General features: G+C 42.1%; 1 protein-coding gene across 3 annotated transcripts in view; it reads left to right on the top strand.

Annotated features, from left to right (window-relative positions):
• The window catches only part of efcab14 (EF-hand calcium binding domain 14), a 93014-nt gene that overhangs the window by 14132 nt on the left and 61903 nt on the right, over nucleotides 1-16979 (top strand). For all 3 annotated transcript variants that reach the window (XM_067990327.1, XM_067990324.1, XM_067990325.1), the window contains exons 4-5: nucleotides 7198-7296; nucleotides 15202-15312. In XM_067990327.1, the coding sequence (XP_067846428.1) occupies nucleotides 7198-7296; nucleotides 15202-15312 (210 nt within the window). The remainder of the gene's footprint in view (nucleotides 1-7197; nucleotides 7297-15201; nucleotides 15313-16979) is intronic.

Raw genomic sequence — 16979 nt, forward strand, 5'->3', positions numbered from 1 at the left:
GCTGTAGCAACACTTGTGGCTAGTCAGCAATTTCTATTGGACAACACTGATGTAGAATAATTGAAGTAAAATGTTTGTACAAGTGCATCCAATAGCTTGATGTTTTAAAATTATTTATTTAAAATCTATTTGTGTTTAGGACTAAAATCTTTCTAAATCAATTAAAATGATCAGAAAGCAGTATTTGATACACACTCCCTTTTTTTGTACATGTGGTTTCTGAAGATGAGGATGCTGAAGAGAACTGTAAATGTAGTCCTTTGTATCTGGTAGCTTATGATTTATGTCCCTATATCCTTACACAGAACCTAAAATAGAATAATGATAGTACTTAACCCATTAAGAGCTAGTTTGCATGGCATTCTCTTGTGCTAAGCAGAATAGGGCAGCTGTTTCTGCTACTTTGCTGCCAGCTGTGTTATGAAATTCTGTGAAATCACCACTAGGGCTGATTTCATAATCCGTTGTCATATCAGCCTACACGGCACATTTCAAGATGCGTATTGGAATTTTACCAAATGTATTACAGTTCTGTTAAATTTTGATGTGAAAGAAATGGAGTACTTGTACAAAGAATTTAAGGGCAGATGTGTTTGAAACGATCCAATCTTTTGGGAGTCCTAACAGTCTAATGTTTGGGTTCCTTCAATCAACTTTCCAGTTACAGTTTAAATGGTTATAAAACTGAAAGGACTGTAATACTTCAAATTTAGTACTTTCTGGTTAAGAGTTTCAATGTTTGGACTCTTATCAGTATTCTCTGGCATTTTAAAGGCATGCTTTTTTAAAAAAAAAAGAAAATCTACCATTCCTCAATTCAAAATTGGAAGTTTTCCAGTTTGACCTCCTGCACTATATTAGCAGTGCAGACATTTTCTTCTTTTTCCAAGTGATTTTTAGGGCTTGATGGCTCAAATACAACAAGAAAATATATTATTGCAAACCTGGGATTTATTAAGGGGACATTTATACACCATTTAAAAACATTAAGTGGTTGCAGCATTTTAGTGGTGGTGTGTTTGTAGGTGGTGATGTGAATATAACACTACATGACTCATTACAGTACAGTGGGACTCAACTAACATTACCTAGTAGCCCCATTATACTGACCCAGCAGAATGTTGCATCCTCTCTAACTCCCTGCTTAACTGGTCCTCTTCCTTTCCCATTTTCCGTGCACTGTAGAGTCTCCGCTCCTAAAACTGAACTTTCTGTTGCTATAATATCAGTTTTTCTGCAGTTTACTTACTTTCTACTGTTACACATGTAGATAGTAACAACAATACTTTGCATTTATATCTCACCTTTTAATGTTTTAAAAATAGTCCCCAAGTACTTCAAAGGCATAATCAAAAAAACAGATGGCGATCCAAAGGAAGAGATATTGGGAGGGGTGGCTTTCAGGGATGGTCTTAAAAGAGGAAGGAGTGGTGGAAAGGCAAAGGGGTTTAGAAAAGGAATTCTAGAGCTTGGGCCCTAGAAGGCTGAACGCCAACTGGGGGGGGGGGGGGGAGGAGGAGGAGATGTGCAAGAAGCCAGAATTTTTCTGCGACCCCACTCCCAACAATAAAAAGAAATTACCAGGCTGGCCCCAATCTCTCCCCCAGCATCTTCTTCAGCCCAACTCATAGTAACAAAGAATTACAAATAATCATTTTAAAAATGTTCCCACCCAGCCTCACCCTCAGCTCAACATTTTTGTTTTAATATTCCTGGTCCATTTCTGGCATCCCATAATTAATTTAATAATATTTGCTGCTTTTGTTTCGTCAATATATTTTATACAGCCGTTGAGCTGGAATGTGAGTTAGAAACACTCCGACACATAAGGGAGGGAGAGGAATTCTGGATAGCTTTCTTCAGCGTACAGTCACACCGCAGAGGAAAGCACAAGAGCAGGATGGGGTGGGTGTGACAGTCAGCAGGGCAGGGGGAACCTAGGGGAGACAGAGAAGGAGGTGCTGCGGACACTGGTCCTATCCAACAGGTACAATGTACTTGCTACCTGTGGGGATAAGGGTGTAGGCTGCAGGGAGGATGGCTAGAATGCGAACCCTGGCACGGTGGAGCAGGAGGCAATCCAAAGAGGGAAGGAGCAGACTCGAAAAGTTGTAGTCATAGGGAATTCGATAATAAGGGTGATAGATAGTGTCCTGCAGTCGGGACAGAGTGTACAGAAAGGTGTATTGCCTACCTGGTGCAAAGGTAAAGGATACCTAAGAGCAACTGGAGAAAAACTTGGGAAGGGGGAAGATGGAGTTGTCGTGGTCCATGTCGGGACTAATGACATAGGGAAGAACAGGGAGCAGGTCCTCCTAAAGAAGTATCAGAAGCTAGGAACTAAATTAAAAAGCAGGACCTCATGGGTGGTAATCTTGGGATTACTACCTGTGCCACGTGCTAACTGGCATAGGGATAAACAGACCAGCAAGGTGAATGCTTGTCGGAAAGTTTGGTGTGGGAAGGAGGGGTTCCGTTTTATGGGACACTGGTACAGTACTGGGACAGGAAGGAGCTGTACTGCTGGGACAGGCTGCACCTGAACTGGGCTGGGATTAAGGTCCTAGCAGAAAGGAGAAATGGTGGTGGGGGAGAGCTCAGTCAGAAACAATAGTAAAAATGATAGTTTTAAAGATTTATTAAAAAGGAGTAAGAGCAGAGTTCAGATCACAAACAGTGATCTAGGTACACTAGGTGAAGGGAGTACTAAAATAACTAAAGTAGTTGCAGCAGGAGTGACAAATAAGAAACGTGTTAAATTAAATGGTGTGAGAAAGAACTCTTGCCCTGGGCATCAGGGCAGAAGGACAGGTTAGGGTCTCTTTCCCAAATAAGAGTTTTATATACTAATGCACGCAGTATAAGAAATGTATTGAGTGAATTAGAGGCTCAAATAAATGCTTAGAGGGTATGACATGGCCATTACTGAGACATGGCTGCAAGCTGGTCATGAAGGGGGTGATGACGACAGATTTGATGGGGAGGAAGACGGTATCTGAGGAGAGGCAACCGCTAACAATATCAGCTAACATGGGGGCCAGGAGGGAAGTTGGATGGTCAGCAGTTTGGTAGAAATAGGGTCGAAGGAGCAGAAGGTGGGTCTCATGGACAAGATGAGCTCGGAGAGGGCATGAGGAGAGATAATAGTGTGCCAAATATCCAAGTTTGCCGATGACACAAAGATAGGTGGCATAGTAAGTAGTGTTGACGAGAGCATAAAATTACAATTACGAAGAGACATTGATAGATTAAGTGGGCAAAACTGGCAGATGGATTTCAATGCAGGTAAGTGTAAGGTCATCCATTTTGGATCAAAAAAGGTTGATCTGAGATTTTTTTAAATGGCAAAAAGCTAGCAACAGTGGAGCTCCAAAGAGATTTAGGGATCCATGTACACAGATCACTAAAATGTAGTGGTCAGATACAAAAAAATGATCAAAAACGCTAATGGAATGTTGGCTTTTATATCTAAAGGGCTAGAATATAAAGAGGAGGATGTTTTGCTACAGCTATACAAAGCCCTGGTTAGACCACATCTGGAGTTCTGGGCACCACACCCTAGGATATATTGGCCTTGGAAGGAGTGCACCCCAATTCACCAGAGGGTTACCAAACCTCCAAGGGTTAAAATATGAGGAGAGATTACATAAACTAGGCTTGTAGTCCCTAGAATATAGTAGGTAATGGGGTGACTTGGTTGAGCTTTTTAGGATTTTGAAAGAAATTGATAGGGTAAATAGAGAGAAACTTTTTCCGCTGATGGGGGAGTCTAGGACAAGGAGAAATAACCTTAAAATCAGAGCCAGACCATTCAGTAGAAAAGGTAGGAAACACTTCTTCACACAAAGGTGGTAGAAGTGTGGAACACTGTTCCACAAAAAGCAGTAGATGCTAGCCCAATAATTTCAAATCTGAGATCAATAGATTTTTGCTAGCCAAGAGTATTAAGGGATTATGGAGTTAGGGTACAGATCAGCCATAATCTCGTTGAATGGTGGAACAGGCTCGAGCGGCCCAATAGCCTACTCGTGTTTCTATGATTCTCCTGCTCTTCTGTCTCCATATACTGTCTGCATTTTTTTTTATTTACAAGGAAATGAAGGATTTTGAAAGTCTGATGGGGATCAGGGTGGTATTGTAGAATTAAAAAGATTAGAAAACTGGCTAGGTAAAAATTATCCTGTAATTGGCTTATGTATAGCTGAAGTATGATGTGGAGTGGGTGGGAGTACCAATATGCTGTACCAAGGAGCATGGTGTGTGAGTTCTTAACCCAAATGTTGGCTGTTTGATCTTTGTTGGGCTGCTATGAGAAGGTGCCAAGTAGAGATCAAGTGCCACCCTCACTGGGTGAGGGAGAGACACTAAGGGTCACTCAACCTGTCATAGCAATTTACAGTGGCTTTGAAGTCCTGAAACCAGGCTACTTGCACACATGCCTGCTGTTTGAAGGCAATAAGGGCCTTGCCCTCAAAAATAATGAATTGACTGACACAGCCACATTACGATGGTGTTTTTCTCAAAGCATTTTTTGTGTTGTAAAATAAATGTCCTATACAAGAGAAATAAATGGTGCACTAATATCCTCATGGGATAGTAACTAAATCTACAGGAAATGGTTTAAATCATTCTGGGGGGAGGTTGAAGCTTGAGAGTAGAATGGGCATGTTGAAATAGAAAGCAAGCTTTAGATGTAAAGTTCAGAGATGAGTAGGGCAAGGTGGTCTTTAAAAAAAAATCAGTGGGAAAGGTTTAAAAAGAGAGAAATTAGCAAGCAAAGGGAATCCAATGTAAAACATATGTATATTAATGCACAAAGTATAAGAAACAAAATTGGGGAACTAGAGGCATTGATTAAAGTATAACATTATAACATAACAATAGTTAAAATATGGCTGTATAATAGGTTAGGATTGGCAATTAAATATTACTGGGTATAAAACTTTCAGGAGGGATAGGGGAAGAAGAAAGAGAGAAGGGATAACAAAATTAATAGTGACAGTATTATATCACTAGCCTAAGGACTTAAATAGAGAAATAAACAAAATTCCTTTAGATTGAACTGAGGAATAGTGAGGGGTCAATCACATTAATGGGAGTATATTACAGACTGCTGAACAATGAAAAGGAAATTAATGAATTTGTGGAAAAAAAGAGGTTTATCTTAATAGTTATAATTGTAGTAGATTTTAAATATACAGAATTAGACTGAACTAGTGCAAATGTCTTGTTCTAATGAAAGCTAAAACAAATAGAAATAATATAAGAAAGCTACAAAAAGAGAGATTAGAAAGGCTCAGATTCAGTACGAGACAAAAACATGGACAATTTTGCCTGTTTTGCTGCAAGGGAATGCTTATTTTGTGGGTGGAAAGGAATGGAAAAGGGGATGGAGAACTGTAATGTCAGGTCTCACGCTCTCTGTTACCCCAGGATTTACAGTGGGAAGCTAAAGACTGCTATGATGTGGGGGGGACATTCCTGCACCTTCTACTTCATTTTCCTCCAACAAAGCCAGAAGGTTGCCAATTTTTAGGGGTGCTAAGAAGAAGTGGGTCTTGGTCCCTGTGTCCAGGTCCACCCTAATCGGAGGACAAGGATTTGTACTGGATGCCTTCTGACTGGTGTTTTTGGACAGCATTCGGAAAGCCTGTACACCAGCGAGGTTGCTCTAGGTCTCTTAAGGTAATTGCAGGTGGATACCCAGATGCAGAGGAGATAGGAAAATCAGTACTGTAAGGCAGAGTAAAAAGCCTTTCTATAGGCATATTGTCTGTCTATCTTACTACTAATGTGGGGGAAGGGCCGGTAAGAGATGCAAGAGGCATGCATGTAGTGGAGAATGTAGGAATGGCAGAGATACTAATTAAATAATTTGCCTCAGTTTTCATAGAGGAGGTAGATGTTGGTATTGTAGAACGATCAGATATGGTCGTTGAGCTTTTTCAAAAGGAAACGGTACTGAAAAGATTGCTAAAATTAAGGTTGACAAATCACTGGAACCTATTTCTTGAGAATTGTGAGGAAAGAAATAGTGAAGACTATGACTATAATTTTCCAACATCCTTTGGAAAGGAAAATTGTGCCAGAGAACTAGAAGATGGTAAAAGGAAATGGGCATAACTGGGAAATTATAGGCCAAGTAGTCTTGCTTCAGTTAATAAAATACTAGAGTCTGTAATACAGGATGAAATTACTGTCACTTGGAGCAACACAAGTTAATCAGAGCCATCAGAATGGATTCCTAAAGGATAGGTTGTGCCCTTACAGAATTTTTGAAGAATGAGAGGATAGATTTTTAAAATTTGAAGTGAATAGGGTTTATAGCATTTGATAAGGTACGACATAGAAACTTATGGTAAACATAATGGCACGTGGAATTAAGAGAAATGTGCCCACAATGATAGAGAAATTATTGGAGGGCAGAAAAAAAAGGTACAGATAAAAGGAAGTTTCTCTAACTGGAAAGATGTGATGAGTGGTGGCCTATAGGGACTGAGTTGGGATTATTTACGATATACATACGTAATCTGGTTTTAGAAATTGAGAGGGAAGTATCAAAATTTACTGATGACACCAAATTGGAGAAGGGTGGTGGGGGGGTTGCGGTTATGGGAAATTGTGATGGACTGTGAAGATTTCAGGAGTTTATGGGTAGACTAGCAGCATATGTAGGTGGTAGATGCAGTTCAGTGTAGAAAAATGGGAAGTAATATATATTTTATAAATAAGAATTAGGAAAGGAAATGCAGATTTTAAAATAGAGTAGAGAATCAGAAGGACTTTGGTTTAGAGAGAGACTGGTCAAGGTGGCAGTGCAAGTCGATACAGTAATAAAATGAGAGGGCACAAATATAAGGGAGTCAAAATTTAAAGGGGAGGTTAGAAAAAATATCTTAAGGGAGGGTGATGAGAATGTGGAATTTTCTGTCAAATTGCTGTTGAAGCAGAGTAAATTCCATAAACTCTTTTAAAAGGGAATTAGATAGTTGCTTAAAGAAAATTATTACAAGGTTTGGGGAGCGAATAGGAAAGTGGGATTAGACCAGGTGACTTGCGGAGAAAAACATTGGCACAGACTCAGCTATAGTTGAGGCGAAGCTGGGAGTTAAATTGGGCTTTAAATCTGATTGTTATTTTGACCCTCAAATTGGGTTAAGTGTCAAATCCTAATACACATTCTTGTTTTATTAACAGATTAACGAACTGAATTCAGCTGTTGCCCATTTAAAAGCCAATGTCAAATCAGCATCTGACTTGATCAACCTTCCAGTCACTGTGGAAGAACTCCAGAAGGTATGTTTTTGTAGTTTGATGTAGCATGATCTGTTTGACTGAAAACCTTCTAACTTACCATGTTCATCTTTTTCACATCTGATAGGAGAAGTCTTTATGAAACATTTATATGTTCTTATATGTAGCATTTTTAACATAGCAAAATATCTCGAGTTGCTTCAAAGTTGGGGTTTAGACCTAAGTAGGATGGAGGATTAGGGAAGATGGCTAAAAGCACTTTCAGAAAGCTACTCTAAAGGAGGCTTTTGAAGGGGAAAATATTACTAATCTTTGGAATGCACCAATTTTAACTTTGCATAAATATTACAGGCCTACAATAGGAAAAATTATTTCAGCTATGAGTCCCTCGAACAACCTCTTTCAAAAAGTAGTATGCAGACCACACATTTGGTATGTACCATTTAGTCCTTAGAAATCAATCAGGAGTAATTTAGCAAGGTGCAGGGCTTTATTTAGGGGGAAGAATTCCAACGTATATGAGTGAGGTGGCTGAAGGCTTTTCTACTGAAAGTGAAGTAGACCAGAGTTGGAAGATTGGGAGATGATGGCAGGATGTTGAGGTGGAGCAACTTGCAGAGGTGGGGGAGTGAAGCCATGAAAAGATTTGAAGAGAACAAAAATGTTGAAATCAGTGCTCTGAGAGTTAGGGCACCATTGGAGGTTGGCCACGATTGGGGTGATAGGTGAGTGAGATGAGATTCATGTGTGGGGTTCTGGGTGATTTGGAACTTGTGCAGGGTGATATTGGGAGGTGAGCTGCAAGGAGGGCACTGGTAGTCAAGTGTGATGTCTTTACACTAAACTCATGTTTAATTGTAGCAAGTTGTAAAAACCCAATTTATAGGTTTAAAAAATCAGTCTGCAACATGACATTTGCTAATTGATTTCTAAGAACTAAATGGCACATACCAAATGTGTGGTCTGCATACTACTTTTTGCTTCTCTCATTGTAGGTCCTGTAATATTCATGCAGAGTTAAAATTGGTCCATTCCAAGGAGTAGTAATATTTGCCCCACCCATACCAAAAATTGGTGGTATTTTTTCAGCAGATACTAAAAAGAAAAAAGCTGGTCCTCCATATTTACCTCATTTTCTGATCTAGTGTTCAATTCCTCATTTGTTTATCTGCCACATGCTTGAGAATATTTGCATTTTCTTTCCAAATTAAGATAGCTATGTGTATTAGGTGAAGTTTATGCATGCAAGAATTACTGATTGCAATCCTTTGCTTAGTTGGAACTGGTCAGGCACTCTTGAGGAACAATGCACTTCCTATGATGGAAAGTGATGCATAGCCTGAAAAGCTTTTGCTTTACTGAGCTCTGAAGTTAGTGAAATTTTTGTCTGTCCAGGAAAACTAAGGTTCTACTGCTGCCATGCTAACCTGCCATTTTTTTTTACAGGGACATTAATTCATCCTTGGCCTCAAATTATTGAATGAATTTAACCTAAAGTTAAAACTGTCTTAAGTTGACACAAAGCTTGCAATCTCACTCAAAGGCTACTGCATGGCTGGTGTGGGAAATAGAAAATTGTCTATCTGTTGCAATAGGGGTTGCTCTTGAGTTTAGTGCTGGCACTATTTTGAGGTGGAATTGAGGAAGCTTACTCTGCATCTAACCATGTTATATCTGATCTAGGAGTGCTTGATGCATTTTCTTGGCAAATGAAGATAGCAGTTATTTTTAGTTATGTGATGGTTAAATGAACTAGGAATTGAAAAGGAAAGTGTTTGATTCTCTAGCACTAACATCTTATTTTGAGCACAAGATTCCCCAAAAAATCCTTTTAAAAAGATATTACCTTAAGTTTTACATATAGTGCAATGACTAGCAGGCATGCGCTTAATGATGCTAAACTTATGAGCATAACATATTACACAGTAGTACTTCATTATGGAATTTTGTTTGCTCAGAGGCTTGAAGATCAGCATTCGGACAAGAAAGGATGCTCGTGGTTGGGCATACTAAAACTGCAAATGCTTCCCATGAAATCTAGTGAGGGTGCTTTTATACTGTAAACAGCAATGTGGTTGATTCTTAAATGCCCTCTGAAATGGCCTAGCAAGCCACTGAGTTGTACAGTCTCGCTACAGAAAGTCACAATAAGAATAAAACGGGACGGGCCACTTGGCATCGGACCACTAGGCACTGGACACGACAAAGGCAAACTAAGCCCAGTCGACCCTGCAAAGTCTTCCTCACTAACATCTGGGGACTTGTGCCAAAATTGGGAGAGCTGTCCCACAGTCTAAAGCAACAGCCTGACATAGCCATACTCTCAGAATCATACGATTCAGCCAATGTCCCAGACTCTTCCATCACCATCCCTGGGTATGTCCTGTCCCACTGACAGACAGACCCACCACAGGTATACAGTCAGGAGGGAGTGACCCTGGGCATCCTCAACATTGACTCCGGACCATTGAAGTCTCATGGCATCAAGTCAAGTATGGGCAAGGAAACCTTCTGCTGATTCCCACCTACCGCCCTCCCTTAGCTGATGAATCAGTCCTCCTCCATGTTGAGCACCACTTGGAGGAAGCACTGAGGGTAGCAAGGGCACAGAATGTACTCTGGGTGCGTGACTTCAATGTCCATCACCAAGAGTCGCTCGGTAGCACCACCGCTGGCCAAGTCCTGAAGAACATTGCTGCCAGACTGGGCGTGCGGCAGGTGGTGAGCGAACCAACACGAGGGGAGAAACCTACTTGACCTCATCCTCACCAATCTACCTGTCGCAGGTGCATCTGTCCATGACAGTATTGGTAGAAGTGACCACCACACAGCCTTGTAGAGACACAGTCCTGTCTTCACACTGAGGACATCATCCAACGTGTTGTGTGGCACTACCACCATGCTAAATGGGATAGATTCAGAACAGGTCCAGCAGCTCAAAACTGGGCATTCATGAGGGCCATTAGCAGCAGCAGAATTGTATTCTAGCACAATCTGTAAACTCACAGCCTGGCATATTCCCCTATCATTACCAACAAGCCAGGGGATCATTGAGATGAGGAGTGTAGAAGAGCATGCCAGGAGCAGCACCAAGCGTACCTAAAAATGAGGTGCCAACCTGGTGAAGCTACAACACAGGACTACATGCAAGCTAAACTGCAGAAGCAACATGCTATAGACAGAGCTAAGCGATTCCACAACCAACAGATCAGATCAAAGCTCTGTAGTCCATCTCTCCATCATAAAGTCAGAAATGGGGATGTTTGCTGATTGCAGTGTGTTCAGTTCCATTCGCAATCCCTCAGATAATGAAGCAGTCCGTGCCCACATGCAGCAAGACCTGGACAACATCCAGGCTTGGGCTGATAACTGGCAAGTAACATTCGCGCCAGACAAATATCAGGCAATGGCCATCTCCAACGAGAGAGTGTCTAACAACCTCCCCTTGACATTCACTGGCATTACCATCACCGAATCCCCCGCCATCAACATCCTGGGGGTCACCATTGACCAGAAACTTAACTGGACCAGCCACATAAATACTGTGGCTACAAGAGCAGGTCAGAGGCTGGGTATCCTGTGGCGAGTGACTCACCTCCTGACTCCCCAAAGCCTTTCCACCATCTACAAGGCACAAGTCAGGAGTATGATGGAATACTCTCCACTTGCCTGGTTGAATGCAGCTTCAACAACACTCAAGCAGCTCGACACCATCCAGGACAAAGCAGCCCGCTTGATTGGCACCCCATCCACCACCCTAAACATTCACTCTCTTCACCACCGGCGCACCGTGGCTGCAGTGTGTACCATCCACAGGATGCACGGCAGCAACTCGGTAAGGCGGCTTTGACAGCACCTCCCAAACCCGCGACCTCTAACACCTAGAAGGACAAGAGCAGCAGGCACATGGGAACAACACCACCTGCACGTTCCCCTCCAAATCTCTCACCATCCCCACTTGGAAATATATCGCCGTTCCTTCATCGTCGCTGAGTCAAAATCCTAGAACTCCCTACCTAACAGCACTGTGGGAGAACATTCACCTCACGGACTGCAGCGGTCCAAGAAGGCGGCTCACCACCACCTTCTCAAGGACAATTAGGGATGTGCGATAAATGCTGGCCTTGCCAGCGACGCCCACATCCCATGAACAATTTTTTTAAAAATTCAGTCGTGAATGGCGGTGGACAATTGAACACTAACAGGAGGAGGAGGCACCGTGAACATCCCCATCCTCAATGATGACAGAGTCCAGCACAAGTGCAAAAGACAAGGCTGAAGCATTTGCAACTATCTTCAGCCGGATGTGTCTAGTGGGTGATACATCTCAGCCTCCTCCCGATATCCCCACCATCACAGAAGCCAGTCTTCAGCCAATTCGATTCACTCCACGTGATATCAAGAAACGGCTGAGTGCATTGGATACAGCAAAAGCAATGGGCTCCGACAACATCCCGGCTGTAGTGCTGAAGACTTGTGCTCCAGAACTAGCCACGCCTCTAGCCAAGCTGTTCCAGTACAGCTGCAACACTGGCATCTACCCGACTGTGGAAAATTGCCCAGATATGTCCTGTCCACAAAAAACAGGACAAATCCAATCCGGCCAGTCACTGCCCCATCAGTCCACACTCAATCATCAGCAAAGTGATGGAAAGTGTCGTCGACAGTGCTATCAAGCGGCACTTACTCACCAATAACCCGCTTGCCGATGCTCAGTTTGGGTTCCGCCAGGACCGCTCTGCTCCAGACCTCATTACAGCCTTGGTGCAAACATGGACAATAGAGCTGAATTCCAGAGGTGAGGTGAGAGTGACTGCCCTTGACATCAAGGCAGCATTTGACCGAGTGTGGCACCAAGGAGCCCTATTAAAATTGAAGTCAATGGGAATTGGGGAAAACTCTCCAATGGCTAGAATTATACCTAGCACAAAGGAAGATGGTAGTGGTTGTTGGAGGCCAATCAACTCAGCCCCAGGACATTGCTGCAGGACAGTGTCCTAAGCCTCACCATCTTCAGCTGCTTCATCAATGACCATCCCTCCATCATAAGGTCAGAAATGGGGATGTTCGCTGATGATTGCACAGTGATCAGTTCCATTCGCAACCCCTCAGATAATGAAGCAGTCTGTGTCCGCACGCAGCAAGACCTGGACAACATCCAAGCTAAGTGGCAAATAACATTTGTGCCAGACAAGTGCCAGGTGTTGACCATCTCCAACAAGAGAATCTAACCACCTCCCCTTGATAGTCAATGGCATTACCATCGCCAAATCCCCCACCATCAACATTCTGGGGGACACCGTTGACCAGAAACTTAACTGAACCAGCCACATAAATATAGTGGCTACAAGAGCAATCAGGGGCTGGGTATTCTGCGGCGAGTGACTCACCTCCTGATTCCCCAAAGCCTTTCCACCATCTACAAGGCACAAGTCAGGAGTGTGATGGAATACTCTCCACTTGCCTGGATGAGTGTAGCTCCAACAACACTCAAGAAGCTCGACGCCATCCAGGACAAAGCAGCCCGCTTGATTGGCATCCCATCTACCACCCTAAAAATTCACTCCCTTTACCACCGGCGCACCTTGGCTGCAGTGTGTACCATTCACAGGATGCACTGCAGCAACTCATCAAGGCTTCTTCGACAGCACCTCCCACACTCACGACCTCTACCACCTGGAAGGACAAGGGCAGCAGGCACATGGAGGGGAACGTGCAAGTGGTGTTGTTTCCAAGTCTCACACCATCCCGACTTGGAAATATATCGCCGTTCCTTCATTGTCACTGGGTCAAAATCCTAGTACTCCCTACCTAACAGCACTGAAAGAACCTTCACCACATGGACTGCAGTGGTTCAAGAAGGCGGCCCACTGCCACCTTCTCTAGGGCAATTTGGGATGGGCAATAAATGCTGGCCTTGCCTGTGACGCCCACATCCCATGAATGACACCCCACCCCCATCTTTATTCCTCACCCGCACATTTGCGTGCACACATGCCTTTTCCTGTGATTTCCCTTGCTAAGAGTCGATCTATTCTAAATTATAATGTCGTCAATACACCTTGTTCAAAAAACAAAGTATTGAAAGTCAGTAATTTAATTCTCATACTGAATAATGAAATCTGCAACTGAAATTCCTTTTTAATGACAAAAGTTCAATGAATTGTATCATTTATTGGGTTGCAAAAAATCTGTGCTGGGACAATATTTATAATCCGCTACTATTTAAGATTATAGAACTGCATAGCTAGACCATACAGACATTGTAAAAGGACCAGATGTAAATATGTGGTGCTGCTGCCAACTTGGTGGTTAAGAAGTTGCTCTGTAATGCTAGCACTTTTGCATGCTCAGGAACAGGAAAATTAATTTTGTGTTTGGACTATCCACTGAAGTTTCAAGTTTAGTGAGACTTAGAAATTTCAAGTAAGTAAAAGGCTTTTTTGTTCAAACAATTACTATCCTATGTATTGTTCTGAAGCGATGAGTGACTAATCAGCAAACTGATTTTTATCTTTGAGCACATCGGCAAGTAAATTATCCATTTTTAAAATGGTTTTACAGGTCTACCATCCAGCCCTTTGTGCACTTTGCAATTGTCCATTTAAAGGATGTGCAAGTAAATTAATGGTATAAATTTAAATGGTAAAAAGAAAACTTGCATTTATATAGCACCATTCACAACCTCAGGACATCCCTAAGCACTTAACAGCCAATGAGGTACTCTTGAAATTTAATCACTGTTGCAATGCAGTGAAACCAGGCAGCCAATTTTTGCGCATAGCAAGATCCCACAAACAGCAGTAAGACGACTGGCCAGATAATTTTTTTAATGTTGGCGGAGGGATAAATGTTGGCCAGATTATCGGGCGAGCTCCCCTGTTCAAATAGTGCCGTGGAATCTTTTACGTCTGGAATGGGGCTTGATACCATGACCTCCTGATTCTTGAGACAAGAATGCCACCACTGAGTCCAGGCTGACACCTTGGTATCAAATTGTGAGTGGCTCACTTCCTGACTACAAAGCCTTTCCACCACCGACAAGGCACCTGTCAGGACTATGATGATGTGGAGATGCCGGTGATGGACTGGGGTTGACAATTGTAAACAATTTTACAACACCAAGTTATAGTCCAGCAATTTTATTTTAAATTCACAAGCTTTCGGAGGCTTCCTCCTTCCTCAGGTAAATGTACCTGAGGAAGGAGGAAGCCTCCGAAAGCTTGTGAATTTAAAATAAAATTGCTGGACTATAACTTGGTGTTGTAAAATTGTTTACAAAGGACTATGATGGAATACTCTCCAGTTTCCTGGATGGGTGCAGATGCAGCAACACTGAAGAAGTTCAAAGCCATCCAGGACAAAGCCGTCCGCTTGATTGGCACCTCATCCACGAGCCTAAACATCCACCGCCTCCATCACCGGCAGTGTGCATTATCTACAGGATGTACTGCAACAGCTCGCCAAGAATACTTCAGCAGCACCTTCCAAACCTGCTACCTTTACCACCTAGAAGGACAAGGGCAGCAGATGCATGGGAACACCATCACCTCCAAGTTCCCTTCCAAGTCACACACCACCCTGACTTGAACATATATCACCGCTCCTTCATCTTCGCTGGATCAAAATCCTAGAATTCCCTACTTAATGACATTGTGGGAGTAGCTGTGGGAGCACATTCACCACATGGAATGCAGTGGTTCAAGAAGACCACCTACCACCACCATCTCAAGGACATCTAGGGATGGACAATAAATGCTTGCCTGTGATGCCCATATGCAGAGAATGAATATAAAATTAAATTGACCTGAGTGCATTAATGCTCTATCAACTTCTGGGGGCAAATGCTCTTGATTTTTGTAAAATAAAAAATGTGCTAATAAATTGCAGAACAGAAATGTGTGTAAAAAGATAAACTAAAAGAATTGACTGCATTGATTTTTGCAGAGTGTTGCCACAATCGGGAGCACACTTACCAGTGTTCAACATGATGTTGATACTATACAGACTGCCTTCGAGGATCAAAAGAAAATAGTGGAGACACTTCAACAAAATGAGGTGAGGACTGTTGCAATTAAAAGGAATGAGGGCCAGATTGTTTTATACTGGGAGAATGTATTCTTTCGTAATAATGGCTCTTCAGTTTTCTGGCAAAATGCATGCTTACCTAATTTTTCATGTACTAACAATTTTTCATATACTAACAATTTTACATCCATAATCTGGTTGAGACTTGAGTATTAATAAGGGTTGTTAGAACTATTGTAACATAGTTCTATAGCACCATTGGAATGAGGTTTATAATTAGTATTTCTGTTAAAATAATATTTGAAAGCATTTAAAAAAATAAGTATTGAGGTTTAACAAAGTATCATTTTTCTCCCAGTAAATAACTTCACTTGTTAATTGAATATAATTTCTACTGATGTTGCATGCTAACGCAAATAGGATACTCAACAAGACTAACTACAGAAATATTGTCTCATTTATTCCTGTGAATAACAAGCTTGTTAGCTATAATGTTTTGTTAATTCAGAAAGATTAACTTGACAAAAGTTCATAAAAAGATTACAGCACGGAAGGAGGCCATTCGGCCCATCGAGTCCCTGCCGACTCTATGCAACAGCAATCCAGCTAGTCCCACTCTCCTGCCCTATCCCCGTAGTCCTGCAAAGGCCATGATTGAATCTGCCTCCACCACTCAATCTGGCAGTGCATTCCAGATCCAAATCACTGGCTGTCTCTTTTTTAAAAAAAAGATTTTTTTTCCTCATGTCACCTTTTGGTTCTTTTGCCAATCATCTTAAATCTATGTCCCCTGGTTCTGTCAATGTGAACAGTTTCTCTCTATCTACTGTCTGGACCCTTCATGATTTTAAATACCTCTATGAAATCTCCTTTCAACCTTCTCTGTTCCAAAGAGAACAACCAGATCGACTCATCCAGTCTATCCATGTAACTGAAATCCCTCATCCTTTGACTCATTCTAGTAAATCTCTTCTGCACCTTCTCTAAGGCCTTCACATCTTTCCTAAAGTGCGGTGCCCAGAATTGGACACAGTACTCCAGCTGTGGCCGAACCAGTGTTCTAGAAAGGTTCATCATGACTTCCTTGCTTTTGTACTCTATGCCTCTGATTATAATGCTCAGGCTCCCGTAAGCTTTTTTAACTGCTTTCTCAACCTGCCCTGCCACCTTCAACGATTTGTGTACGTATGCCCCCAGTTATCTCTGTTCCTGTACCCCTTTTAGAATTGTGCCCTTTAGTTTTGTATTGCCTCTCCTCATTCTTCCTACCGAAATGTATCACCTCGCATTTTTCTGCATTAAATTTCATCAGCATGTCCGCTGATGCTTCCAGCCTATTTATATCCTCTTGAGGTCCATCACTATCCTCCTCACTGTTCACTACCCTTCCAAGTTTTATGTCATCTGCAAATTTTGAAATTGTGCCTTGTACACCCAAGTCAAAGTTATTTAATATATATCAAGAAAAGCAGTGGTCCTAGTACCGACCCTGGGGAACACCACTGTACACCTCCCTCCAGTCCGAAAAATAACTGTTCACCACTACTCTTTCCTGTTACTTAGCCAATTCTGTACAACTCCCAATCCTATATCTGCACAAAACATTTCCAAAGGGTTGCTGGATTCTGGATTAGCCAATTCTGTAACTATGCTGCTACTGCCCCTTTTATTCCATGGGCTTCAATCTTGATGACAAG

The sequence above is a fragment of the Heptranchias perlo genome, chromosome 9 (assembly GCF_035084215.1).
Source record: "Heptranchias perlo isolate sHepPer1 chromosome 9, sHepPer1.hap1, whole genome shotgun sequence".
Lineage (NCBI taxonomy): Eukaryota > Metazoa > Chordata > Chondrichthyes > Hexanchiformes > Hexanchidae > Heptranchias > Heptranchias perlo.